Below are 25,623 nucleotides of genomic sequence, written 5' to 3' on the forward strand. Positions count from 1 at the left end.
CCTGAAGAGAAAGATTTTTAAATAATAAAGATATTACATATATATATACAGTTGACCCTTGAACAATACGGGCATTAAGATTACCAACCCTCATCATCAAAAATCCACATATAAATAACTTCTGACTCCCCCCAAATGTAACTATCAATAACCTACTGTTGACTGGAAGCCTTATCAGTAACATAAAGAGTCAATTAACACTCATTTGATATATTGTATGTATTATATACTGTATTCCTACAATAAAATTACTAGAGAAAAGAAAATGTTATTAACAAAGAGGAAATACATTAACAGGACTATATTGTATTTATTGAAAAAAGTCTGTGTATAAGTGGACTGCACTGCGCACTTCACGCCTCTGTTGTTCAAGGGTCACCTGTACATCCAAACGCAGAACTTAGATTTAAGAGTGCTTTTCATATGAATATATCAAAGAGAGATTATCAACCACAGAGTGAACTCTTAACATACAAAATAACGTCCAGATGTATAGAATTCTGTGCTCAGCAGATGAAGAGTGACAGATTGCTATAATTAGTGGTTTTCTATTTACAGCCCCATCAAAATTATGTGAAAATATTTCTTTCTCAAGAACTGTTTTGGAGAATTATTTTATACAAAGTGGGTTGTGGGGTGGGGGGGGGTGCGTGCGTGCACGCGCGCACGCTCCTACCAATTAGATCAAAGCTTTTCCGGTGTGAGCCAATAAACTGATTTCCAAGTAAGTGGTAGGTTGCTGCCAGAAAGACAAGGCTTCAAACAGATTTCTAGCAGCAAAGCTGGGATTAAAAATACATGTGCTAACAGGTTTCCAAGAGAGGAAAAATCCACTCGTTATAAAAAGGCCATCAAGCCTTAATTGTAAGAACCTCTCCAACTCCAACAATCTTTTCTTTCCACGAAGAAAACCACTTATAGTCATGGCTTAATGTCCTCATTTAAGAAATGGAAGACACTAGATTAATTTTTAATTTATATTCCCACTTGTATGTCTGTTCTCATTGTCCCTCTAATGCAACCTGTGAACAACACTAATCTCACTTCCACAAGACAACCTCAGCAGCCAGAGGGGTGACAATGCAGTCTTATTGTGAAGCCAGAAGGAGCTAAAACATCAGTAATTTTCAGATAATTATTAAAATAATCCTTTAAGTTTCTTTGAAAGTAGCATCATTATTTTAAGTTAGAACATAGTCCCTGAAGGGAAAAATAACCCTAAGACAAATAAAATCTTTTACTATTTTTCTTCATTTTAGTGGGAAGCAAAACAAGAATTGGGTTTTCATCTAAGAGTATAGCAGTCGCTAAAGTGAAAAACGTTTTGTTAAATGTCAATTCTCTCCTTATTAAGTTGCTACTTGAGGCCATATTCCTGGGTCAACTTACTCTGCTTCTTAGCTCTCCGCTCCTGTCCTAATTACATCAGTGTCTCTGTATCCATGACACAGATTTAAACAGACCCATGGTTAAATCTAAATAGATGCAGTGGCCCTACAGTGCTCAACCTATTCATTTGTCTACAAAGTGGCAGAAATTCAATTAATAGGACTTGATTCTGTCTGAATCCCTAATATAAGTAATAAAATGTGGCCACTTTCTATAAGGTAAATGCCCATATATTATTTTTTTTAATCCAAAAACAGGTCCTCTACCAAAGTCAAGTATCTTGCACCTAAAGAATACATTTATATCGAGAGCCAAAATAAAATGGTGCTTCAATCAGATCCCCGTTTCCTAAATATCCCTTCAGTTTGTAAGAGAAGTATCATTCTAGATGAAAATGCCTCATTATCATGGATCTTCACTAAGTATTCCTGCTTCTAATAAAGTTGGAAAATTACCACCTGGGTACTTGGACCAACTTCCATAAGTACCCACTCTCCACATGCTAACAGTGCCTTTCTAAACCTTCTGAGCTACTTTGAAAGCCTATTTACTTATTTTGAAGCAAATTTGCTTAGCATTTAGAAAAGTCTTTGTGACACTTGTCTCTCTCTACCATCTCTCACTTTTCTGAAGTTTTTTAAGTAGAAGCAAGACCTTGGCAGCAAAATAATTCATCTCCTACTTGATTGTACATCAGTGCAGTGGGACAGGTTTTTATCTGTTACCTTGCACACAAATCTAAATTATAACCTGAGAAGCAGGAATTAACACCTTACTTTATAAAAATACTGTTTTTAGAAGGTATACTTAAAAAGAGAATCTTTTAAAATCAGTATATCATACTGAAAAACAATATACGTGTGTTCTTACAATAATTTCACCCTCCAGTGAAAAACAATTCAAACCCTATTGAAGTTCATTTTATAGTGCTTCTTCAGATCTCTCACATTAACATTTAACCACAAATACCATTTTCAAATGCTTTACGTGACAGGCTTCGTGCATATCCAAAGATTTTTTAAAAATAATCAACGCATAGTCTCTACAGACCAAAGCATAAATAGACGAAAAAATAACAAAATGGGATAAAAATTCAGGCCGCCACACCAAACCCTGTGAAAAGAACGTGGTTGCTAAAATGACCCCAAATCAGTCACAATTTTCCTTTTTCTCTGCAATGATACACCAGTTGCCATGATCATTGCCAGAGCTCAGAATCTGGAGCTCTGACACATTGTCCTTCAGTAAGCCACAGAGCTCACCTTCTCTGAACACGTGGTAATAGCGCATAAAGGCCCTGGAATCCGAAACACTGGAATGCTTTTCTTCGACAGAAATTGTGGCATCTGGGTTGGACTCTGTGGAGTCCACGGCAGAAATCCTTCTCAGTGTTTTACTAGCAGAAGCGTCACCTTCTTCTAAGTTACCTACATCCTCACAATTCTCATTAGTATTGGCGCCGTCCAGAAAGTTCCCATCCTCGTTTCTCCCAACTTCTCCTTGAGGGTCTCCATTTCGATGTTTCTTTGTGGCTGGTGCTCTCAGCCACCCCAAATGTTTTTGAGACGTTTCCACGAACACCTCCTCCTCTAAATTTTGCTCTCTTGTGGAAAATGGCTCTTGTTGGTCCAAACCTGAACTAGAGTGTCTGGAAGGTTGCACTGATACAGTGCTATGGGCCCAAACGTCGGTGTTTTTCAAGGGTGTCCCTCTTTCAGTTGGCTTCCACAGCGTCGATTCATCCAAAGACCGGGAGGAAAACCAGGAGCGAAAAGATTTTCCTAATGCGTTATAGAAGCCGTTCTCGTCCTCTCCTTTGGAAATATTTGCACAGCAGCTTCCAGCCGTGCCTGTCTCATCGTCCATGCTGTGGGACCGCCTTGAATCACATCGCCCTTTACAACAAACAGAACTGCAGACGGAGCACGGAGGACGGCAGGGGTGGCTTCTTGCTGAATGTCCACACTGCTGCGTTCTGCCAGGCTGGCTGCCTTCCGAGATGCGCTGGGAACACAAGGCCCTGTTCCACGGGACAAGCACGTCTTGCTTCTCAAAGCGCCGGTTCTTTTGCTCCATGGCCCAAACATAAATCATCAGCTGCCCTCCAGGGACTAAGACCCGGGCCATTTCCTTTATTGCTCTGACTCTTCTTTGTTTTGTAGAAAAATGATGTATGACTGCAAAAGAAGAAACTATAGATCTCAGTGTGTCTGTACATACATAAACCTCCACATTTATACACTGGTATTTCCCACCTAACCATGATGCAATTTTGACATGTAAAACCTGATTTCCTAAATGTAAAAGGAAATCCTAAACACAGGATTACCTATGTTTTATGTCGTAAAATCTGAACGTAGCAGGGCAGATGGTAGAAACATGACAGGCCTGGCTTTAGGAGAGATGCAAGTTTTAGCTTTGGATCCTCGATGTATTAAGACAACTGATCTTGGGCAATTATTTAACTTCTCTGGATTTTTTTTAAGTTTCTTCATCTATAATAAGATGCCTGGATTAAATAATGTGTAAGGTCTCTTCCAGATTCCAAAATCCTGTGAATTTTGTTAACCAGAAGGGAGCTCTGATTAGGTAATTCTATGAAAGAATTCATTGCTTTAATGTATGATTGGTGCTTCTAACCACTGACAGATTAGCATCATTCTTCATCAGTGTTAATCAAATGAATGAAGCAAATACAAGTGGAAAAAAATGTTAGCTTTTATGTTTGGACAATGCAAAGATAAGCAGTCAGCACAAGTCAAAATGATTGCTTGTAACTTTTAATAATGTTTATATAATATAGAATGGTTGTGTTCATTTTTAAAAAATTAAGTCACAGGTCATCATTTTTAGTCCCAATTCCTGCCAACTTAAAGTGACAGTCAATCAGGGCTGCCTTTATCTAGTCTGAAGCATGTTATTAGGCGTATTTTTATCCAACAAGATATAGAACGTGCTGGTGTGTTCACTCCTAGGAGAGTTTAATTACAGTACTGTGTCAAGGGAAAATATCAAATTATTTTTCTGCACACAGACTGACCACATGTCTTGGGCAGGAAATGAGTCCCAAGGACAGTCTGAATGCTCTCCTCCAGAAACGAGTAGTAGTGGAAGCCGTCCCTGTGCCCATCACCAAAAGCCAGCTCTTGGCAGTAGTTTCGGGCAAATAAAGCTCTGTCCTTTAGCTGCCACAGAGAGACAGTAAATACCTAACATGAGATCATTGCACAGATAAAGCTGCCAAAGGGACATCCTTCAACAGGCAGACTTTGTATTGTCACCAGTCAGGTTTTCATTCCCAAGAGCAGTGCACAAACCCTGGCGTCTTTTGCTCTGCCACGCGGCAGTTAAGAAGCTAGAAGTATGAGGTTAAAATAGGTTTGAAGAGCAGGACACCAGTGTGTCCCGGCACTCTCGGTCACCAGCCTTGTGATCTTCGACCCATCACTTTACTTCACTGGGCCTTAGCATGGTCCCCTCAATCCCGCCCGCTTAATAACGGCACAGGGGTCAGGACAATGCTAAGTTCATATCCATGACTACTTGTGGCCATTAACATCCCCTTAACTTGCACCTAATTCACTCTAGAACCTCCATGGGTGTACTTTCTCAATATGGTTGATCCTTGTTATCTGCAGATTATTTGTAAAACTGCCTACTTGCTAAAACTTGTTCATAATCCCCTCCCCCCAAATCAGTACTCTTGGTATTTCTGGGGTCATTCGTTGACATGCACATGGTGGCAGAAAACTCTCAGTGCGCAGGCTGATGCACTCTTGTTTCCGCTCCCTTCCTGCTAATGAGTGTCCTTTCCAAGGTTTGCTGAGTGACACGTGTTTTGCATGTTTGTGCTGTTGGTTGGTGACCTCACTGTTTAAAATGGTGAATGAACCTGGGACAGGACAGAAGCCCTGTCCCAGGTTCCTGGGCATGAGAAGGTAGATATACCTTATCTATATGTGTGTTCAACAAGCTGTGTTCATGCCTTACAGCACTGGTGACATGAGTTGAAAATGAACTAAATTGCCTTTAAATAGAAGGACACGTAAAACAAGGCCATGTCTTAGTTGACAAAAACATGGGGACCCGAGGCTTACAGGAACCTGATCCTGTATTTCCCCTGGGAGCAATGGTTTAGTATTCACTAAGTAAGTGTGCAAGAGACTTCACAGACTATAATTACAGTGAAAAATGAGAGTTCACTACATTCGTTTGGGGGGGCCATAAAAGAAAAAAAACACCACTAAAACAGGACTATTTTAATACAATAGTCTCTTTTAAGCAGATCCATGGATCGTCGACATTACAGGATTCTGGGCTGCAAAAGTTCTAATTTTTAAGGAAGAAAGTCTATATTCATTCTTAAATATTTATTATGTGATAATTCATTTTAATACCATAATTTCACCAAATATTTCAAAGGAAATACTTGAATCTTTTCTATTATGTTTTATATTTATATTTTACATGTAACACTAAGTAACATGTAGGCCAAATGTTTTTGAAAAAGTTTACAAATTAACATTTCTTTGTTACATTTAAAATGTATTATACACGCATATACATATAGGTTCTATTAAGAGACATTGTAAATGCAACCAAAATGGGACGTGAAGATATATTTATGTGAATTATCAATGCAGAAATCTATGTTGAATTTTTAAAGGATAAAAAAATCCCCTTTGTTATCACAACCTAAAGGCAAAAATATTAATATATATATCCTATAGCAATGTGCTCCTGCTGGAAGCCCCCAAATCAGGTAGCCTGAATTCAGTTACAGGATTCTAGAATCATATGGGAAGTTAGACAAGATCCTCTTTAAAGTCCTGTTCATACCAAATGCATCATATCAATGTGATGTATTATTTAACTTTTCAAGTGTGCATGCCTCATGTCTAACTGTATGCATTCAGAATCCATGGGTTTAGCATAAAATAGGGCTTTTCAACCTCAGCACTGTTGACATTTCGGGCTACACAATTCTTTGTTGTGGGGGTGTGGGCCACCCTCTAAGTGGTGGGAGGGTGTAGATACACATGCCCAGTTCTGAAGACCAAAACCATCTCCAGACATTGACAGATGTCCCCTGGGCATGGAGGGGGCAACAGAGCCTCCAGGTGAGAGTCACTGGCATAAAAAGTAAATACTTGATAGACTTTTAAAAAATATATATTGCTAAATTTTCATAGAATTTTTGTTAGACTACTCTAAAGTAAGTCAAAAGAGTGTTTCTTTTTCCAATCTGTTGGTAAAACATAAGGAATGTATAACTGAGTATGATGCTTACCTCTCACATTATTATTAAAAGACAAAAGCAAAAAAATATATCTCTTCATGTTAAGATAAGCAAGAAGTCCCAACATACAGACTTCTAAACAGGGAAGTAGATACAGACAGACAAAAGAGAGAGAGTCTAGTGAAATTTCTCAGAATGTAGTTCTAAATGTGAAACCTAGCTGAAAATGACCACATCAGATTAATTTATAGTTACAGTTCTTAAAAACATATGCTATGTTTACACTTCAGGAAGTATTTTTAATTAGAAGATGGTGACCAGGCATTTTCTGTTTCCTTTGCAAGCCAGGAATGAGACTTAAGACTGAAAGCAGAGAGGAACTTAGCCACGTAACATGGAGTATTTCCCAGAAGTAGGGAAGCAGGTCAGGACCCCCATGCCCGTAACAGTGGCTCAGTGACACAATCTGGATGTAGGTGGCCTTGCAGACCCTAAAACTAATGTAAACAAAAGAGGAGCAAAGAATACACTTCTCTGACCTCTCTGACTTCCTCTGCCTCCAGTGCAGTGGCCAAACCACAACCTTTGTTTCCACTAAAGATTCAAAGCAGTGTATAGCATTGCTTGGTTCAGCATGAATCCCTCCTCTTAATGTTTATAACCAAAATGGACTTAACAGTTTCAACAGCAAAGCAGTAGGGCTGTCGCTGAACAGGTTTCCATGGCAACCATCTCCTGCCAGTCCTACTGAGTTCCGAGGTTATGGCGCCCAGCCCTGCATCCCCTCACTACGCAAAGGTACCATCCCCATCTCTTGTTGAATACATTGAATTCTCGTCTCTGCTCTCTCAGGAGAGAGCAAAGTCTTATTCTGTATTTTTATCTAGCAGCCAGTTTATGTAGGATCACCTTGATTTGATAAAGCTTATAATATTCAAATAGATTAATTTTTTAAGCATATTGGAGTAAATACTTTGCTTTGCAAAAGAACTTGCCACAGGTTTCCCTAGCATATTTAAATATGACTAACATACTAGGTTTCAGGGATACATATACTGAGTAAAATGAGCCTGATCTGTGCATGTTTCAGGCATGGAATTTTGCTGGGTGTTTTTTTTTCTTTTTTTCATTTTTGGCATGTGTTTCTATGGGCACACTTGTTGGGAGACTATAAGGAACATATTCCCTAGACTCATGGACAATCTCTGGCAGTGAGACAACAGAGAGGCATTTTGAAAACAGTGCAATCTGGGACCAGGTGGGGCCGTGTTCCCCAGTGACGTGTGTACCACTGAGTGGCAGATTGGGTGACACATCCTTCCAGGTGACATTGGCTGCATGACTCCTGCCGTATACTGCTAATAAACAGCACACTGTGGCCTAAAAGCGGTAACGTGACTTTTAAAGATCTCCTTGGTGGTGGAAGACTCTGGCTTCCTTTCAATTTAACAAAGTACTATTTTCAGTAAGTCTAATTCCTCTAATACTTTCTTAGTCATAAGTAAAACAAAGTAGAATGAGTCCTCAAAAAGAATATAATAGCAGTCTGAAGGTTTAACTAGTTAAAACAGTCATAGGTGCCACCATTAAGTACATTTGAGATGAGTCTAATAGTTCAGTTGAAGTGTTTTTTAAAAATCAGATAAAGCGAATCACATTGACTTTTCTACAGGGGATGGGTGTTGAATTGGGAGAATGGCCTCAACCATGTAACGTTGCTCTTAAGGTAAAGAGTGAACATGTGACCAGGCTGCCTTACCTCCTATGGAGATGATGGCATCGAAGCCCTGGTCCCTAAAGGGGAGATTAAGGTTGTCACATACCATGACTTCACACCCTCTACTCCGGGCAATCTCTACCAGTGGCCCACAGTAGTCACAGCCCAGGGTATGTACCTGGCTGTTCACTTTAAGATACTTTCCAGTCCCACAACCTGTAAGAGAAAAAACCGTGTTACATGCCATCCTTAATGAAAAGTGGAAAATGATCAGTTGACTTACAACACGGAATAGAAATAATTTTACATTAGCTAACCAAGACAGACTACAACGTGGTAAGAAGATAGTCACAAAAGCAAAATAAAAACTTTCTGAGAGCATTTACGTATTTCCATTTAGAATAGGAGAGGGAAAGGGAATGGGGAAAACATAGTACTATTTCTTGAATATTCAATGAGGTAATGTCCATAGGGCTTAGCATGCCAGTACAACCATGCCTGTCAGCTGACCCACGGCAGGGAACGACAGCACCCTGGTATCCCCGAGGCAGTGTCTGTCCTTTACAGAAGTGACCTTCACATGCGTATCTCATATGTCTGTACGTTATGGCATTTATTATTCCCGTGTTCTCTCTCCAGACATCCTTACCACTTGCTGGTTATGTAAAACAAACTACCACCAACAGCTTTTCAATCGGTATAAATAAAATAGTTTACACAATAAAACATGCTTTAAATTTTTTTAAATTTGAATTTGAATGAAAGAAGGATTTCAACATCTTTTTACCCAGGAGGCAGTTGTCAATGACCTCAGTTGACTTAGTATACAACTCTAAAAAAGCTACTTTTTTCTTATATAGGCCATTTTGACAGTCACTTTCTGGTGTCAGAGAACCAAATAATTCAAGATTTACACAACCCAAAGATACAGCTCAATCAGATCCCACTGATAGTATGAAAAAGAAGGTAGGAACAGGAATGAATGATCACCTTGAAAAACAAAGCCTTCTGTCTGGTACCTAGTATTATATTCGAGCACAGACAGTGACATATCATCTATTTCCTTTTTAAGAAATATTTAAAGATATCCTTAGAGCTGATAGTCATACCTGCTGGCATTAGCTCTAGATTTTTCTGCCTGAAAAAATATCTACCGCTATTCAAAGATGACTAGCTTGCTGCTTCTGAAATATGTCACAACACTCTTTAATAATCCCTCCTTAGGTGCTATTCAAAGTTATATAAGACACCAAAATCATAATTAAGGTTCATCGAGACCATAATGAGACAGTGGAGAGCAGGTGAATTAAAAATAAGATTTCCAGTGTTATTCCAACATAAATGATTGGGTCTTAGAAATATTTTAGGTCTCATAGTCACCATACCTCAGAATGCTTATGAGGAAAAGTACCCGATAACTGAAGGCAATCATGGGGAAAATACAATTCACAAAGTATTTTAAAACCGAAATCCTGAGCATCTAAAAATGGTTGTATTTTAAGAAGAAAATCATCTTGTAAATCCATTTGCTTTTTTTTTTATTGGCTCAGGGGATATATTTAGAGAAATGAGAGGGAAAATTACTTCAAAGATACTAATAAAAACAGGTTCATAGACCGTTAGAGCTAGAGGGAAGCATTCGGAGAGCATCTGGTAATGATGAGGAAACTGAGGTCTTTTCAAATCTCAACATCTGAAGTGTTTCCAGGGGCGCCCAAAGATAGAGATTCCATATTCGTTTCAAATGGCATTCATTCAAGGATAGTAGTGGAACTCCCAAATGTGATGCAGTTATCCATTTCTAAGTGCATCCACTGAGATGCCAGGGAGGGGGAAATTTTATCCTAATGAGGAAATCAAGGGTATTGCAAGCCTGATCTCCCATTATCTCAAGTGTGCAAGAGGTAGATCAGAACATCTTTGATACTACACCCAGCTCCCATACACGGCAATTGTGCTCCTGTACAAAATCTCATTAAATGATCATCTTCCGTAGTACTGAAAGGAGAGAACAGAGCATGTCCACATGCTTACATCCCCCTCTGGCAAGCATTCTGCACCACACTAGAACTCAAGTAGAAAACCGCTCATTGCCTCAGTGCAACAAAATGTCACTAAGTTAATCTGAACGCTCCCTCTGAAGCTTGCAGAAACAACAATATTTTTTAAATCCAGAGTTGTTGCTAAGATCTTTTCTGAAAGAGAATTCTGTCTTCCTATTGGAAAAAGAAGAATCCAGCCTATTATTTCCCATTTTATATATATTTTTTGAGGCCAGAGATGACAGAATATGTTCTATTCTGCAGGCAGGGTGCATGCCACATCGTCGGAGCTCAGTTTTAATTGACTCAGTGAAAGAATGGTACTTAGAGAATGACTGAGTAAATTAAACCTGAGCACAGAGACTTAGAATAAATACACTGAGAGTTCAGAGGCAAAGGGCATCATAAGTTAATTTGTATTATGTAAACAAAAATAAAATTTTCAGTACTGCTAGGACAGTCGTCTCTGATGTCAGGTAAAAAGGTAACCTTGCTCAGGAAAAATCTAACGCTTGTCCTTCCCTGCTTTCTAAACTAGTCCAAATCAAGATCTCAAACTACAGAACACCCTCCACGCACCTAACGGCCTTAACTTACTAGCCCATCTTAGGTAAAGGTATTGTCATAATTGCACCAATCACGGTATCTCCTGAGAGCCCTGTACATTTCTGCTCTCTCTGAATCACCAAAGTTCTTTTCAGTTAGGCTGTACTTCCTGCTTGCTTCATTCCTGATACCTGCTCTGAAGACTTTGTTTCCATCAGGAGCCTTCATCACCCACCCCAGCTTGACCAGGGTATCGGGTGGTGTGGTTCATAAAATTCTAGTCCACTGCAAGTTGCAGCGCTAAAATAGTGAATGGGCCTAGAAAACATCTGCATGGGCAACCGGAATCCAATTGCTTCTGGATGTTCATTTCCTATGCAAAGTTTTATTAGTCATTAATTACAAGTTGCTAATCTAATAACCCATCAAATTAGCTGACATAAACATGATTTGAGCTAACTGGAAAAACCTAAAAAGAAAAAATGTTTCCTTTTGGAGATAATCATATTATCTTACTTTCTTTTCTTCTATTAATCCCTTTAGGCTTCTTTCTTTCCTTTTCATTTATGTCTTTTTAATTTACATTATATTGTAAAACATATCTTTCATGGTGTAATTAAAATATTGCTGTTCATTTATTGAATGGTAAAAGTAAGTAGCGCAAAATTCAAAAGATACAACAATGGGTCAAAAAATTTACTAGATATAATTAGTGGTTTGCAGGGGTCTTTAAAGAATATTATTTGTACTATAATTTGTATTAGCAAAATACAGCAAACAACATATGTATCTCTTAATATGGTGCTCTTTACATACAGTTAACACAGCTTTTAATAGAGGCAGCTCTGTAAGTACAAAAATGGAATGATTGCCACAATATATTAAAAGAAACAAAAGCTAAGTGTGTAACAGTTTGTATAACCCACCATCGTAAGTGTAATCAAAAAAAGGAAATCCACTCATAGATACAAATATGCTTTTATTTACTGATCTATCTCAAAAAGGTTATACAAGAGGCCAAGACGGGTGGTTGCCTCTAGTCTGAGTACCTGGTATCGGGCACTGGGTGGGGTGGTAATCTTCACCAAACGTCCTTTTGTCCTGAACCATGTAAGTGGCATGCCTGTCAACATACATTTAAGCAGCCAGTACTCTCCTTTTTGGAATCATGTGTTCACTTCCTTTCATCATTATTCTTGTAAGTTGGTATAGGAAAGTAGCAGATACACCTATACATGCAGACACAGCATAAATATATAATATTGTCCTAAAGCTACTTATTGAATAGTTCCTTCTCCTCCCAACTGATTTTAAGATCCTGGTACTTTGCTCACATTATGGGTGGTAAGAGTTCCAAGTTCACTGTATCTTCTGAAATCAGATCTATCTTTTAAAAATTAATGTGTTACAGAGAAGACAAGTAGTGATTCTATAGCATCTTACTAGGCTGATGGACAGTGACTATAATGGGGTATGTGGGGGGGACTTGATGATGGGGGGAGTCTAGTAAACATAATATTCCTCATGTAATTATAGATTAATGATACCAAAAAATAATAATAATAAATAAATAAATAAATAAAAAGAAATGAGAGACTTTGGTCCACACACAGGACAAAAAGAAATTCATAGAAACTGTCCCTTTAAGTAAACTGATGCTTGAAGACCTAAAGAAAAGATGTGCAAATAACCAAAGGAAACCATGGAAACAATGTCTGACCAAGTGGGGAATATAATGCAAACATAGAAATTACAAAAGAGGAACCAAATAGGAATTCTGTAGTTGAAAAACACACTAAACTGAAATGAAAATTCACTAGAGGGGTTTTAAGAGCATATTTGAGCAGACAAAAGAAAGACTCAGGATACTTGAAGATAGGTCAGTAGGCATTAGACAATATGAGGAGCAGAAAGAAAAAGGGAAAATGAACCAACATAAGCACAATGAGAGTTGCAAAAGCGAAGAGTAAGGGAAAGGGGCAGAGAGAATATTTGAAGAAATTAAAGGCCAAAAACCTTCTAAATTTGACAAAAATTATGAATGTGCCCATCCAAGAAGCTTAACAAACTCCAAGTAGGAAAACTTAAAGATCCACACCAAAACATAAGAATCAAACTGCTGAAAATTAAATACAATGTGAGTCCTGACCCATATAAGGTTGCCTCTATGAGAACAACAGCTGATTTCTCATCTGAAATCATGGCAGCCAAACAGTAATGGAATGATACATCCAAAATGCTGAACAAGAGGCTGTCAACCAAGAATTCATCAACTGGCTAAGCTATCCTTCAAAATTTAAGAAAAAATAAATATTTTCAGATAAACAAAAATGGATAGGATTCAATATTAGACCTGCCCTGCAAGAATGCTGAAGAGACTCCTTCAGGTCAACAATGAAAGGATGCTAGACAGTAACTCAGATCCATACAAGAAATAAAGGCAATGATAAATACACACAAAAAAATTGATGTGAGATATTTTTTAAAGACTCCCCATTTCTACAGGACATGCACTTCTTGCCCAAGTTCCATGCTGCTTGCACCATGTTTAACAAGCCAAAAGCACTGGACACATATGTATTTCTTCTACCGATATTTAGAGTGAGTGTCAAATTAGATGGAATTTGTCATTACAGACTTAGGACCCTTATGGGCACGTTCTGCATGAAGTTGCTAGAAAGCAGTTTTAGGTGGGCATGCCTCAAGGGAGAATCCTACCACCTTAAACCTTAGGCTTAGATCTACTGGGTTGTGGTTTACCAGTTCTTGATTCAGAAAGATACTGAACCAAAGTTCTGCAGGCAAATCAGTGATTATGGGGCTATGACCTAATTAGAGATATGTTCTAATAATGCAACACCTATGAAATAATTAAGAAAAAGGCTCCATGAGATTAACAAAAGGTTATAGGACCTCTTCCATAATCCCACAATTCTCACTCTTCTCTAGAAGGCATAGGAGCCACTCAAGGTGAACCCCAAAACACTGCGTTTGCTAATGTGAATGTCTCTAAATTGAAAACGGTCAATTTCACAAGCGGTCATTTCTATCACGACTTCATATTCAATCAATATCAGATCGATTTTGTTGAAAGATGTGCACAAAGTCTCTGAAAAAGACTGCCACTATCGAAATGGAGATTTGAGGACGTTTTCTACTGTCTGCCTCGACTGTGCGAATTTCAACTATGAGGTAAACAGTCTAGGTACTGGCATGCCAAGGACACAATTTCAGACTTTTGGTGGAAACAAAAATGCAAGGTGAATCTGAAAAGGAAAGGCACAATGGGATGTATTTCAGACGACGTGGCACAACCCTAGGTTACCTATGTCAGCGATGAGGCTGCCTGGCTTCTGCTCCTGGAGGAACTGGCGGACACGAGGCCAAGCTTTGCTCTGCAGGTCGCTGAAGTAAGGCGCGATGCTCACATACACATCGTGCACGTGCTGCTTTTCCAGCTGGGCAGCTTCAGGGTCCATCCTGGGAAAACAGGGCCACCCAAAAAAATGCAGGTCACCATATGCACCACAGACAGCCAAAGGAGGATGAAGATTTTTAAGTCTGGAACCTCCCATTGCAGAGGGTGTGCAATGTTTTTACTCTCCGATAAGCCACAAAGAAACAAAACTCACTATAATGCCACCATAGTTGCTGAAAGGCTAGCCAATGCATAGATGTTACCTGCAGATCTTCAGGAAATCATGGTTTGGGAATGAGCTAGTCATTGTAATAAGTTCCTGAACAAGAGCAATTCCTGATTTTGAAAGCATATCCTAAAGCCTTATCAAATGGCTCACTTCGGATAAAATCATTTAAATAGATTTTTAAAGTTTGTAACATGTAGCTCACCACTCCAATCCAATCACAAAGCCCTATTGATTCTACTTTTTTAATGACTTTGAATGCCAACCATTTCTCTACATCCCTACTGATTCTGTTTTAGAAAAGGTACTCATTTCTTGCCTGAATTACTTCACCAGCCTGTAAACAGGTTATTATTATTTTTTCTTGGCCCTTCTCTCCCTTTCCTTCAATTATTTTTCTAAAGCATAAATGTACATTAGACTTCTTCAGAGACACTTTATTGTCCAGTCAAATGCAGGCATCTTAGGAAAGCATATACTGCTCTTTCTGATCTGACCTCTACTTCCCTCTTGAAACCATTTCTCACCATCTTTCCCCAGGATCAGATGAGCCTGCAGTATGCACCCACCCGTGGTTTCTCAGACTTGGCACATTCCCTCTCGTCCAGGGGCCTGAGTAGGTGCTGTGCTTTACGTGGCTAACTGCTGTTCATCCTTGGAAGATGCATCACCTCCTCCAGAAAGCCTCTCTGCCCTTCCTTGCCAGAGACGGGCAATCAGAAAGGAGTGGGAAAATACAAGCACAGATCTTACAGGCTCTGCTGTCATGGGTTTAATCTTTTCATTATTCTCTTGTGGCATGTGAGTGCAGAGCATCCCAGAGAAGTGGCCAGAGGCTCAGAACGTGGCTTTTTACCAATCAAAATGAAAGTATTTTCAATCATCGATGAATCCATTTGGCCCAACCGGGGCACAGCAACCACTTCAGCCCCACCCCTCATACTCTTGGGGCATCCCGTGCATACCTCTGCAGGTTATGAAGGGCTGTTATTATCTATTAGATATTCTCTTTAGCACTAGCTAGAAGATCCCTAGGGAACAAGGGCTTGTCTTATTTCATGCTGAATCCCCAGTCATCAGCATGCAGCAGATCATCAGTAAGTGAACAAATAAACCAACGACCAGAATGGAATCGAAATCTGCATACAGAGGGTGGCATTGGCTTTGGCAGAAGAGAGAGTAACCCCAGAGAGTGTGGGAAGAGAGGAACCTACAGACACAGGCTGCAGGGAGTGAGACAAGAGAAGGTACTGTCTCTGGACAGCCTCTGGGTCCCTCACCTGACCCCCAGCCCCAGCTCACGCCTTGGGTAGGAGGAAGCACTTGGGTAGGATGGTGTCTGATTAGTTTCTCCACTATAAAGCATCTTCCCTCCCTACTCCTCTTTGTATTTAATATCTCCTGGAGAGATGCTTTGAGACCATGTGAATATCCTGTTTCTCATACTCTCACCCACCAATTTTAGCGTCCTATCTGCTGATGATTGTTGCCTCCACCAGTTCTTACTACAGTTACCACCAAATGATGATATATATTCTTATTCCATCTTTCCTTCTGTTGCAAGGAAGAGCTTATCAGGGTGTATTCTTAAGAAAACAAACTAGCAGTAAGCCACCCTTAATTACTCTGGACCTGCCTACAGCCCCTGCAAAAAAATCTGGCAAACTCCTAACAGTACAAATCTCATTTGTGAGGTCTGACAAAACTTCCACCCAAATTGCAACAGCTTATATTGCACCCTCAACTAGAATTTACAAAGTAAACATATGGCTGGCTATAACTGCCTACACATAAGAAGAGCCCAAACACTCAGTGTTTTTCTTTTTAATCAAAATCTTAGTAGACTTAAGTCTGTTTAAAATTTTTCTCCTCAAGGAATCAATCAGGCAATGCAATTTTGAGACCTCTAGAGCAAATACATTTTATTTTATTGCTCTTGTAAATGTTGAGTGGCAATCAACATAAACTCCTTCCCTTCCATCTGGCTCCAACCAGAAGTTCAGAAATTGTAGTATCCAAACAGCAGCCCTTAAAGACCTTCCTCTAAATACCCCCAAACTGGCCTCTACCATAAACAAGTAACTTCAAAGAGCTATTTTAAATTGTGTGAATGATAACAAATCCATTTTGTTTTATTATAATTTACAGTTAAGTTTATATACAGCAGAAAAAGTAGTTGACCATGAAACTGATTTGTAGAGCTGGGGCTACCCAATAGGACATAGCTGACTATGCAGATATAAATTTCTTGCAATGTTTTCCACACGAATTTTATACATATAAACAAATTGTATCAGGTGCAATGGAAAGTGATTTTAAGTTGGTGGGTAGGTTGTGGGGAGGCAACATAATTGGATTTACCATTTTAAAAGATCACTCCAGGTGTACCTAACTCTTAAGTAGACTGACTATTGTTTTTTTTTAGGAGAGCAAGGCAGAGGCTTTTATTTAGAGATAAAGCAAAAGGGCAGAGCTCCTGGCTCACGCCAGGAGGGGACAAGAGAGCCCCTGGGTGGTGCGTTGTCTAGGGGATTTTATAGGCAGTTGAGAGACAAAGGACTAGGGATGCACACCTGCTAAATGGTCCCAAAATGTATCTTTGAAGAGACACTAAGTTTCTTATTAGTCTTCCTGGTTATTTACAAGAATTTTACTACTCTGATTTCCTCCCAGGATAGCAGCTTCCTGGTCTGGGAGCATATCACTCAAGACTGCCTGCTTTGCTCCCAAGGTGGGCTGAGTTATTGTCTGTTTGTTAAGAAACTTACTTTTTAATTAATTGGGTTTTAAGAGGCAATTTTATTTTCAAGATGGAATCTTCCTGTTTTTACTAGTTGTTTTGGGCCTGCTTGCCACATTGCCCAAGTTGCAAATCATTTGTTTAGGGCTTGGAGAAAGAAAAGTAGCACCTGACTATTGTTTTTATTTGTCCAACCTGGTTCACTATCCCTCTTCTTCTAAAAATTTGTATCTGGTCCTCCCTGGATATGTGACCCAGGCATGGCCAATCATGGTGTCCCATATCCTTGGACACAATCATTGGCTCATGGGTGGGCAGGTAACATAAGGTGGGCTAGTCAGAGTCCTTCCTCAGGATATCTCAGTATGGAACTAAAGAGCTGGTGGCCTTGCCTGTGGTATCACAGAGCTAGAAAGATGTAAAGGTCAGGCTGCCAGTGGCCATCTTCCCTCCACATGGAAAAGACCTGTCTTTAGGTAAAAGAGTATGAAGTCAGGCAAAGCAAACAGGTAAGAGACAAATACAGGGAAAAAGAATCATGGCAGCTTAAAATCCTGGTTCCAGCCCTGGAGACTTTGATGCTGGCAGTATTGTGGGTACTTCCAACCATACCCAATTTGGAGTGTCATAAATTCCCCTTTTCACTTAAGCTTGCTGTGTTTGACTTTGTCACCACAAGGATCCTCCCTAATTCAGCATTACTTCTTACACCAGGTGTTTTGTTTATGTCCAGCCTTTATTCCTTGGTAAATGGGAGGAAAGGAAGTGATAGGAAATCAACAGGGGAGGTCAGTTGCTCGGTATGTTTCCCATGGAGAGGAACCAAGGGAAGGACATAGCAATTCCTTTGTTAGCAACGGGCTTGCCATGAAAATGGCACTCATGTTTGATTTTCCTGTTCTCGATGTGTGATCAGGATAACACTTCTCCTCCCAACTTGATTCTAGCAAAGCCATGTGATTTGCTTTGACCATGCAGTGTGATCAGAAAATATGTGGGTTATCTCTGAACAGAAGCTTTATGACAGCCCCTTCCCATATTTCTGTAGTCAGGCAAGCATCTGCCTAGATCCTTGAGTGACTGATCTCAAGACGAGTTGGGAGTTTTAAGCCAAAAGAGGGTTCTAAACAGCTCATCATAAGAAATGTTGACTACCTAGATAATGAAAAAGTGAAAGGAATGCTCATATTCTATTAGAATATAACTTCTTACTATGTGAGTTTGTCCTATTTTTTTCTTCTTAATAATATTTTTCTCCATACTGTAAATATATTATAATAACATTGGGAGAATGAATACAGTTCTGCATCCCACTTTTATAAAAGATAATTTAATGTTGTAAGCCAAGAAGCAACTTTTTGCCCATGGTCTTCTCCAAGCTTCTCAAATAAATATAATCACCTTACTCCCTAAATTCCACAGGACTTAAAATGTTTTGTAGTCTACAAAGTATTATAGCAACTTAGTACTCTTGGTAGACTCTGAATTTTTAAAGAAGAAACATTTCATATATATCTTAGCTTATATATAATATGTCTAACCATGTTCAATGAATAAATGAAAAATGAAACTCTAGTCAATTGAACAATATTTTTTATGTTTAGTATTTTTTACTTATTTAGGTATTGACATTAAACAAACTGCACATATTTAAAGTGTGCAATTTGGTAAGTTTTGATACATGTATGTACCTGGGAAAACCATGAAAACACTTAAGATAATGAACATACTCATCACCCACAAAGTTTCCTTGAGCCCCCCCTCTGTAAGCCATTCCATACAACTTTCAGTCTTTCTTAATGCCATTGTTCTGGAAGTAGTTATACAAGTGTGCTCATTTTGTGAAAATTCAACTCTACACATACATGTACTTTTCTCTGTATATTTCAATTAAAAAATCCATTTTGCTTTCAGACAGTTATCTGGCTATGTATTTAAACTACTTAAAAATTCAAAGCTAGGGAGGCAGGGAAAAAGATGGTGGCATGAGAAGTGAGGTAGAAACCTCCTCCCAAAACCACATATAACACAAAAATACAGCAAATACAACTAACCCTGAAAGAGTGACCTGAAGATTGCAACAGACTGCATACATTTGGGGAAAAGAGAAGACCTAACAGAAAAGGGTAAAATAGCAAAGCCGTGATCAGTGGTACCCAAGCCCTCCCTGCAACCCAGCTCACAGGCAGAAGGAAGAGAAATGAAGCAGGGAGGGAGTATAAGCCCAAGAATGCAAAATACCCAGCCCTGGAAATCTGCTCCTGGAGCACAAATCCACATTACATGGTACTCTGGAGATTATTTGGAGAGACTGAGATTCAAGCTGCTTGTGGAGAACAGGTATGCACAACCAGCTGCTCCAAGACAAAAGAAAGGTAGGCACTTTGACAGACTTCCCAACAGCGAAAGGGGTGCTAAAAGGGCAAAGCTTACACAAAGCTTGCTGATAAGGAGAGAGGGCAGGTGGACAAAATCGTCGCAGCACGCTCAGCCCAGCAACGCAGCCCCAAGGCCTCCCAACTGTGATACACAGCCTGCCACTTCTTCCTCCCGGCAGGCACAGATCTGCACACCTGCTGCCCCCACCACTGTGCCAGGCCAGCCAGAGGGTGGCCCCACCTATGGCAGCTACAGGGGCATAATGCAGAGGTTCCTCCCAGGGTGCTCAGCCTACTGGACCTGGCAGTGGAGACAAGCGGTACAGCCAGGAAGGAGGAAAGAGCTCTTTCCTCCTGGCAGGCACTAGGGCCACTCACCTACAACCCCCACCATTGCTCCAGGTGCTGGGCAGCTCCAGAGAGTAGAGCTCCTGGGCACTAGAGGGAACTGCCTATACAAAGTTATTATTCCATAGGAAGCAATAGAAATATGAGATGGCAAAAAAATTTCTACAAACAAAAATTCAGCAGATACCAGAAGGAGGGCTAAGTGAAACTGATACCACCAATCTTCTTGATAAAGACTTCAAAAGAAATATCATAAACATGCTCAAAAGAGCTACAAAAAGAATTCAAGACCTCAGGGAGAACTTCAAAAAAGATATAAATACTTTGAAAAATACAATATCTGAAATGAAATATAAAATGCAGGGAATTAAAAGCAGATTAGATGAGGTAGAGAAGGTAGTAAGTAAATGAAATAGAAATTAGAGAACAGAAATACAGAAGCTGTGGCACAGAGAAAAAAAAGGATCTCTAAGAATGAAAGAATAAGAGAACTGTGCAACCAATCCAAACAGAACAATATTCGCATTATAGAGGTACCAGAAGAAGAAGAGAGAAAAGGGGATAGAAAGTATCTTTGAGGAAAAACTGCTGAAAACATCCCCAATCTGGGGAAGGAAATAGTCTCTCAGGCCACAGAAGTTCACAGATGTCCCAACACAAAGGACCCTAGGAAGACAGCACCAAGACATATAATAATTAAAATGGCCACGATTAAGGACAAGGAGAGAGTATTTAAAAAAGCCATAGAGAGAAAAAATATCATGTATGAGGGAAAGCCAATCAGGATATCAGCAGACTTCTCAGCAGAAACCTTACAGGCCAGAAGGGAGTGACATGCAATGAAACAGAAGGGCCTTGAACCAAGAATATTTTACCCGAGAAGATTATCATTTAAATTTGAAGCAGGGATTAAACAATTTCCAGATAAGCAAAAGTTGAGGGAATTTACCTCCCACAAACTATCTCTACAGTGTATTTTAAAGGGACTGCTCTAGATGGAAGTGCTCCTAAGGCCAAATAGCTATCATCAGAGAAAATAAAACCACAGTAGAGGGTGTAGACCAATTAATTACTAAGCAAATGCAAAATTAAATCAACTACCCAAAAAGTCAGTCAATGGATACACAGAGTACAGAATATGACACCTAACATATAAAGAGTGGAGGAGAAAGAAAAAGAAGGGAGAAAAGAAAAAGAATCTTTAGATAGTGTTTATAATAGCATAATAAGTGAGTTGTTAGACTGTTATATAGTAAGAAGCTGCCCTTGAACCTTTGGTAACCACAAATCTAAAGCTTGCAATGGCAATAAGTACATATCTTTTGATAATCACCCTAAATGTAAATGGACTGAATGCAGCAATCAAAAGACACAGAGTTACAGAATGGATAAAGAAGCAAGATCCATCTATATGCTGCCTACAAGAAACTCACTTCAAACCCAAAGACATACACAAACTAAAAGTGAAGGGATGGAAAACAATATTTCATGCAAATAATAGAGAGAAAAAGGCAGGAGTTGTAGTACTTTTATCAGACAAAATAATTTCAAAACAAAGAAAGTAACAAGAGACAAAGAAGGGCATTACATAATGATACAGGGGTCAGTTCAACATGAGGATATAACCATTATACATATCTATGTACCCAATATAGGAGCACCTAAATATGTGAAACAAATACTAACAGAATTAAAGGGGGAAATAGAATGCAATGCATGCATTTTAGGAGACTTCAACACACCACTCAATCCAAAAGACAGATGAACCAGAAAGAAAATAAGAAGACAGAGGCACTGAACAATACATTAGAACAGATGGGCCTAACAGACATCTACAGAACACTCCACCCAAAAGCAACAGAATACATATTCTTCTAAAGTATACATAGAACGTTTTTCAGAATAGATCACAAACAAGGCCACAAAAAGAGCCTCAGTAAATTAAAAAATGTTGAAATTGTGCCTCCTCAGACAACAAAGGTAGGAAACTACAAATAAACTATGCAAAGAAAAGAAAAAAGCCCACAAACACATGGAGGCTTAACAACATGCTCCTAAATAATCAATGGATCAATGACCAAATAAAAGCAGAGATCAAGTGATATTTGGAGACAAATGAAAGCAATAACTCAACACTGAAAAATCTGTGGGACACAGCAAAGGCTGTGCTAAGAGGGAAGTATATTGCAATACAGGCTTACCTTAGGAAAGAACAATCCCATATGATCAGTCTAAACTCACAATTAATGAAACTAGAAAAAGAAGAACAAATCAGGCACAAAGTCAGTAGAAGGAGGGACATAATAAAGATCAGAGCAGAAATAAATAAAATCAAGAATAAAACAATACAAAGAATTAACAAAAGCAGGAGCTGGTTCATCAAGAAAATTAACAAAATAGATAAACGCCTAGCCAGATTTAACAAGAAAAAAAGAGAGTCTACACACATAAAAAGATTCAAAAATGAGAAAGGAAAAATCACTATGGACATCACAGAAATACAAAGATTAGAGAATACTATGAAACATTATGTGCTAACAAATTGGATAACCTAGGAGAAATGGACAACGTTCTAAAAAAATACAACCTTCCAAGACTGATCCAGGAAAATATAGAAAATCTGAACAGACCAATTAGCAGCAAGAAAATTGAACTGGTAATCAAAAAAATACCTAAGAACAAAATCCCTGTAACAGATGGCTTCACTGCTGAATTTTATCAAACTTTTAGTGAAGACCTAATACCCATCCTCCTTAAAGTTTTCCAAAAAGTAGAAGAGGAGGGAATACTTCCAAACTCATTCTATGAGGCCAGCACCACTCTAATACCAAAGCCAGGCAAAGGCACCACAAAAAAAAGAAAATTACAGACCAATATCCCTGATGAACATAGATGCAAAAATACTCAACAAAATGTTAGCAAACCTAATTCCAAAATACGTAAAAAAGATTGTACATCATGATCAAATGAGATTTATTCCAGGGATGCAAGAATGGTACAACATTTGAAAATTCATCAACCACATCAACAAAAAGAAAGACAAAAATCACATGATCATCTCAATAGATGCTGAAAAAGCATTTGAAAAATTTCAACATCCATTAACGATAAAAACTCTCAAAAAAATGTGTATAGAGGGCAAGTACCTCAATATAATAAAGGCCATATATGACAAACCCACAGCCAACATCATACTTAACAGCAAAAAGCTGAAAGATTTTCCTCTAAGTTGGGAACAAGACAAGGATGCCCACTCTCCCCACCTTTTTCAACATAGTTCTGGAGGTCTTAGCCGCGGCCATCAGACAACACAAGAAATAAAAGGCATTCACACTGGTAAGGAAGAAGTTAGCTGTCATTGTTCGCAGATGACATGATATTGTACATAAAAAACCCTAAAGAATCCACCCCAAAACTACTAGAACTAATAACTGAATTCAGCAAAGTTGCAGGATACAAAATTAATAGATAGAAATCCATTGCCAAGGAGGTGAAGGACCTATACCCTGAAAACTACAAGACACTCATAGAGAAATTAAAGAAGACACCAATAAATGGAAATATATCCTGCAATCATGGAATAGGACGAATTAATGTTGTCAAAGTGGCCATCCTAAATAAAACAAATTGGATAACCTAGAAGAAATGGACAACTTCTAGAAAAATACAACCTTCCAAGACTGACCCAGTAAGATACAGAAAATCTGAACAATTACCAGCAATGAAATTGAATTGGTAATCAAAAAAAATACCTAAGAACAAAATTTCTGGACCAGATGGTTTCACCACTGAATTTTATCAAACATTTAGTGAAGACCTAACACCCATCCTCCTTAATGTTTTCCAAAAAGTAGAGAAAAATACATGCCTAGAGTAATGTATAGATTCAATGCACTCCTTATCAAAATACCAACAGCATTCTTCAATGAACTAGAATAAATAATTCTAAAATTCATATGGAACCACAAAAGACTTTGAATAGCCAAAGCAATCCTGAGAAGGAAGAACAAAGCTGGGTGGATTATGCCCCCCAACTTCAAACTACTACAAAGCCACAGTAGTCAAAACAATTTGGTACTTGCAAAAGAACATACCCATAGATCAATGGAACAGAATAGAGAGTCCAGATATAAACCTACACATATATGGCCAATTCATATATGATAAAGGAGCCATGGATATAGAAGGGGGAAATGACAGCCTCTTCAACAACTAGTGTTGGAAAAACTGGACAGCTACATGCAAGAGAATGAAACTGGATTATTGTCTAACTCCATATGCAAAAGGAAATTCAAAATGGATCAAAGACCTGAATGAATGTCATGAAACCATAAAACTCATAGAAGAAAACATAGGCAAAAATCTCTTGAATATAAACATGAGCAACTTCTTCCTGAACACACCTCCTTGGGCGAGGGAAACAAAAGCAAAATGAACTCATGGGACTACATCAAACTAAAAAGTTTTTGTACGGCAAAGGACATCATCAACAAAACAAAAAGGCATCCTACAGTATGGGAGAATATATTTATAAATGACTTATCCTATAAGGGATTAACATCCAAAATACATAAAGAACTCACATGCCTCAACACCTAAAAAGCAAATAACCCGATTAAAAAATGGGCAAAGGTTATGAACAGACGCTTCTCTAAAGAAGAAGTTCAGATGGCCAACAGGCACATGAAAAGAAGCTCCACATCACTAGTCATCAAGGAAATGCAAATTAAAACCACAATGAGGTATCACCTCACACCAGTTAGGATCACCACCATCCAAAAGACAAACAACAACAAATGCTGGCAAGGATGCAGAGAAAGGGGAACCCTCCTACACTGTTGGTGGGAATGTAAATTAGTTCAGCCATTGTGGAAAGCAGTATGGAGGTTCCTCAAAAAACTAAAAATAGAAATACCATTTGACCTGGGAATTCCACTCCTAGGAATTTACCCGAAGAAAACAAGATCCCTGATTCAAAAGATATATACACCCCTATGTTTAATGCAGCACCATTTACAATAGCCTAGATATGGAAGCAACCTAAGTGTCCATCAGTAGATGAATGGATAAAGAAGATATGGTATATATACACAATGGAATATTATTCAGCCATAAGAAGAAAACAAACCCTTCGTTTGCAAGAACATGGATGGAGCTAGAGGGTATTATGCTCAGTGAAATAAGCTAGGCGGAAAAAGACAAGTACCAGATGATTTCCCTCATTTGTGGAGTATAACAATGAAGCAAAACTGAAGGAACAAAACAGCAGCAGACTCACAGGCTCCAAGAAGTGACTAGAGGTTACCACAGGGGAGAAGTGGGGGAGGTCAGGTGGGGAGAGAGGGAGAAGGGGATTAAGTGGCATTATGATTAGCACACATAATGTAGAGGGGTCATGGGGAAAGCAGTACAGCCAGAGAAGACAAGTAGTGACTCTATAGCATCTTACTAAGCTGATGGACAGTGACTGCAATGGGGTGGGAAGAGACTTGATAATATGGGCGAATTGCTCATGTGAAACCTTCATAAGATTGTATATCATTGATATCTTAATTTTTAAAATTAAATAAATATAAGTCA

General features: G+C 38.9%; 1 protein-coding gene across 4 annotated transcripts in view; it reads right to left on the bottom strand.

The window, feature by feature from the left end:
* Positions 1–674: 674 nt before the first annotated feature.
* TRMT9B (tRNA methyltransferase 9B (putative)) overlaps positions 675–25,623 on the bottom strand; it is a 45,487-nt gene continuing 20,538 nt past the window's right edge. For 2 of the 4 annotated variants that reach the window (XM_036894381.2, XM_036894379.2), the window contains 3 exons: positions 14,259–14,413; positions 8,388–8,561; positions 675–3,566 (listed from right to left, as the gene is read on the bottom strand). In XM_036894381.2, coding sequence (XP_036750276.2) covers positions 2,539–3,566; positions 8,388–8,561; positions 14,259–14,412 — 1,356 coding nt within the window. In that variant the 5' untranslated portion in view covers position 14,413 and the 3' untranslated portion in view covers positions 675–2,538. Of the gene's footprint in view, positions 3,567–8,387; positions 8,562–14,258; positions 14,414–25,623 lie in introns of those variants that run through there. The other 2 variants (XM_036894383.2, XM_036894385.2) reach the window with 2 other exon arrangements.

Source organism: Manis pentadactyla, chromosome 7 (genome assembly GCF_030020395.1).
Source record: "Manis pentadactyla isolate mManPen7 chromosome 7, mManPen7.hap1, whole genome shotgun sequence".
Lineage (NCBI taxonomy): Eukaryota > Metazoa > Chordata > Mammalia > Pholidota > Manidae > Manis > Manis pentadactyla.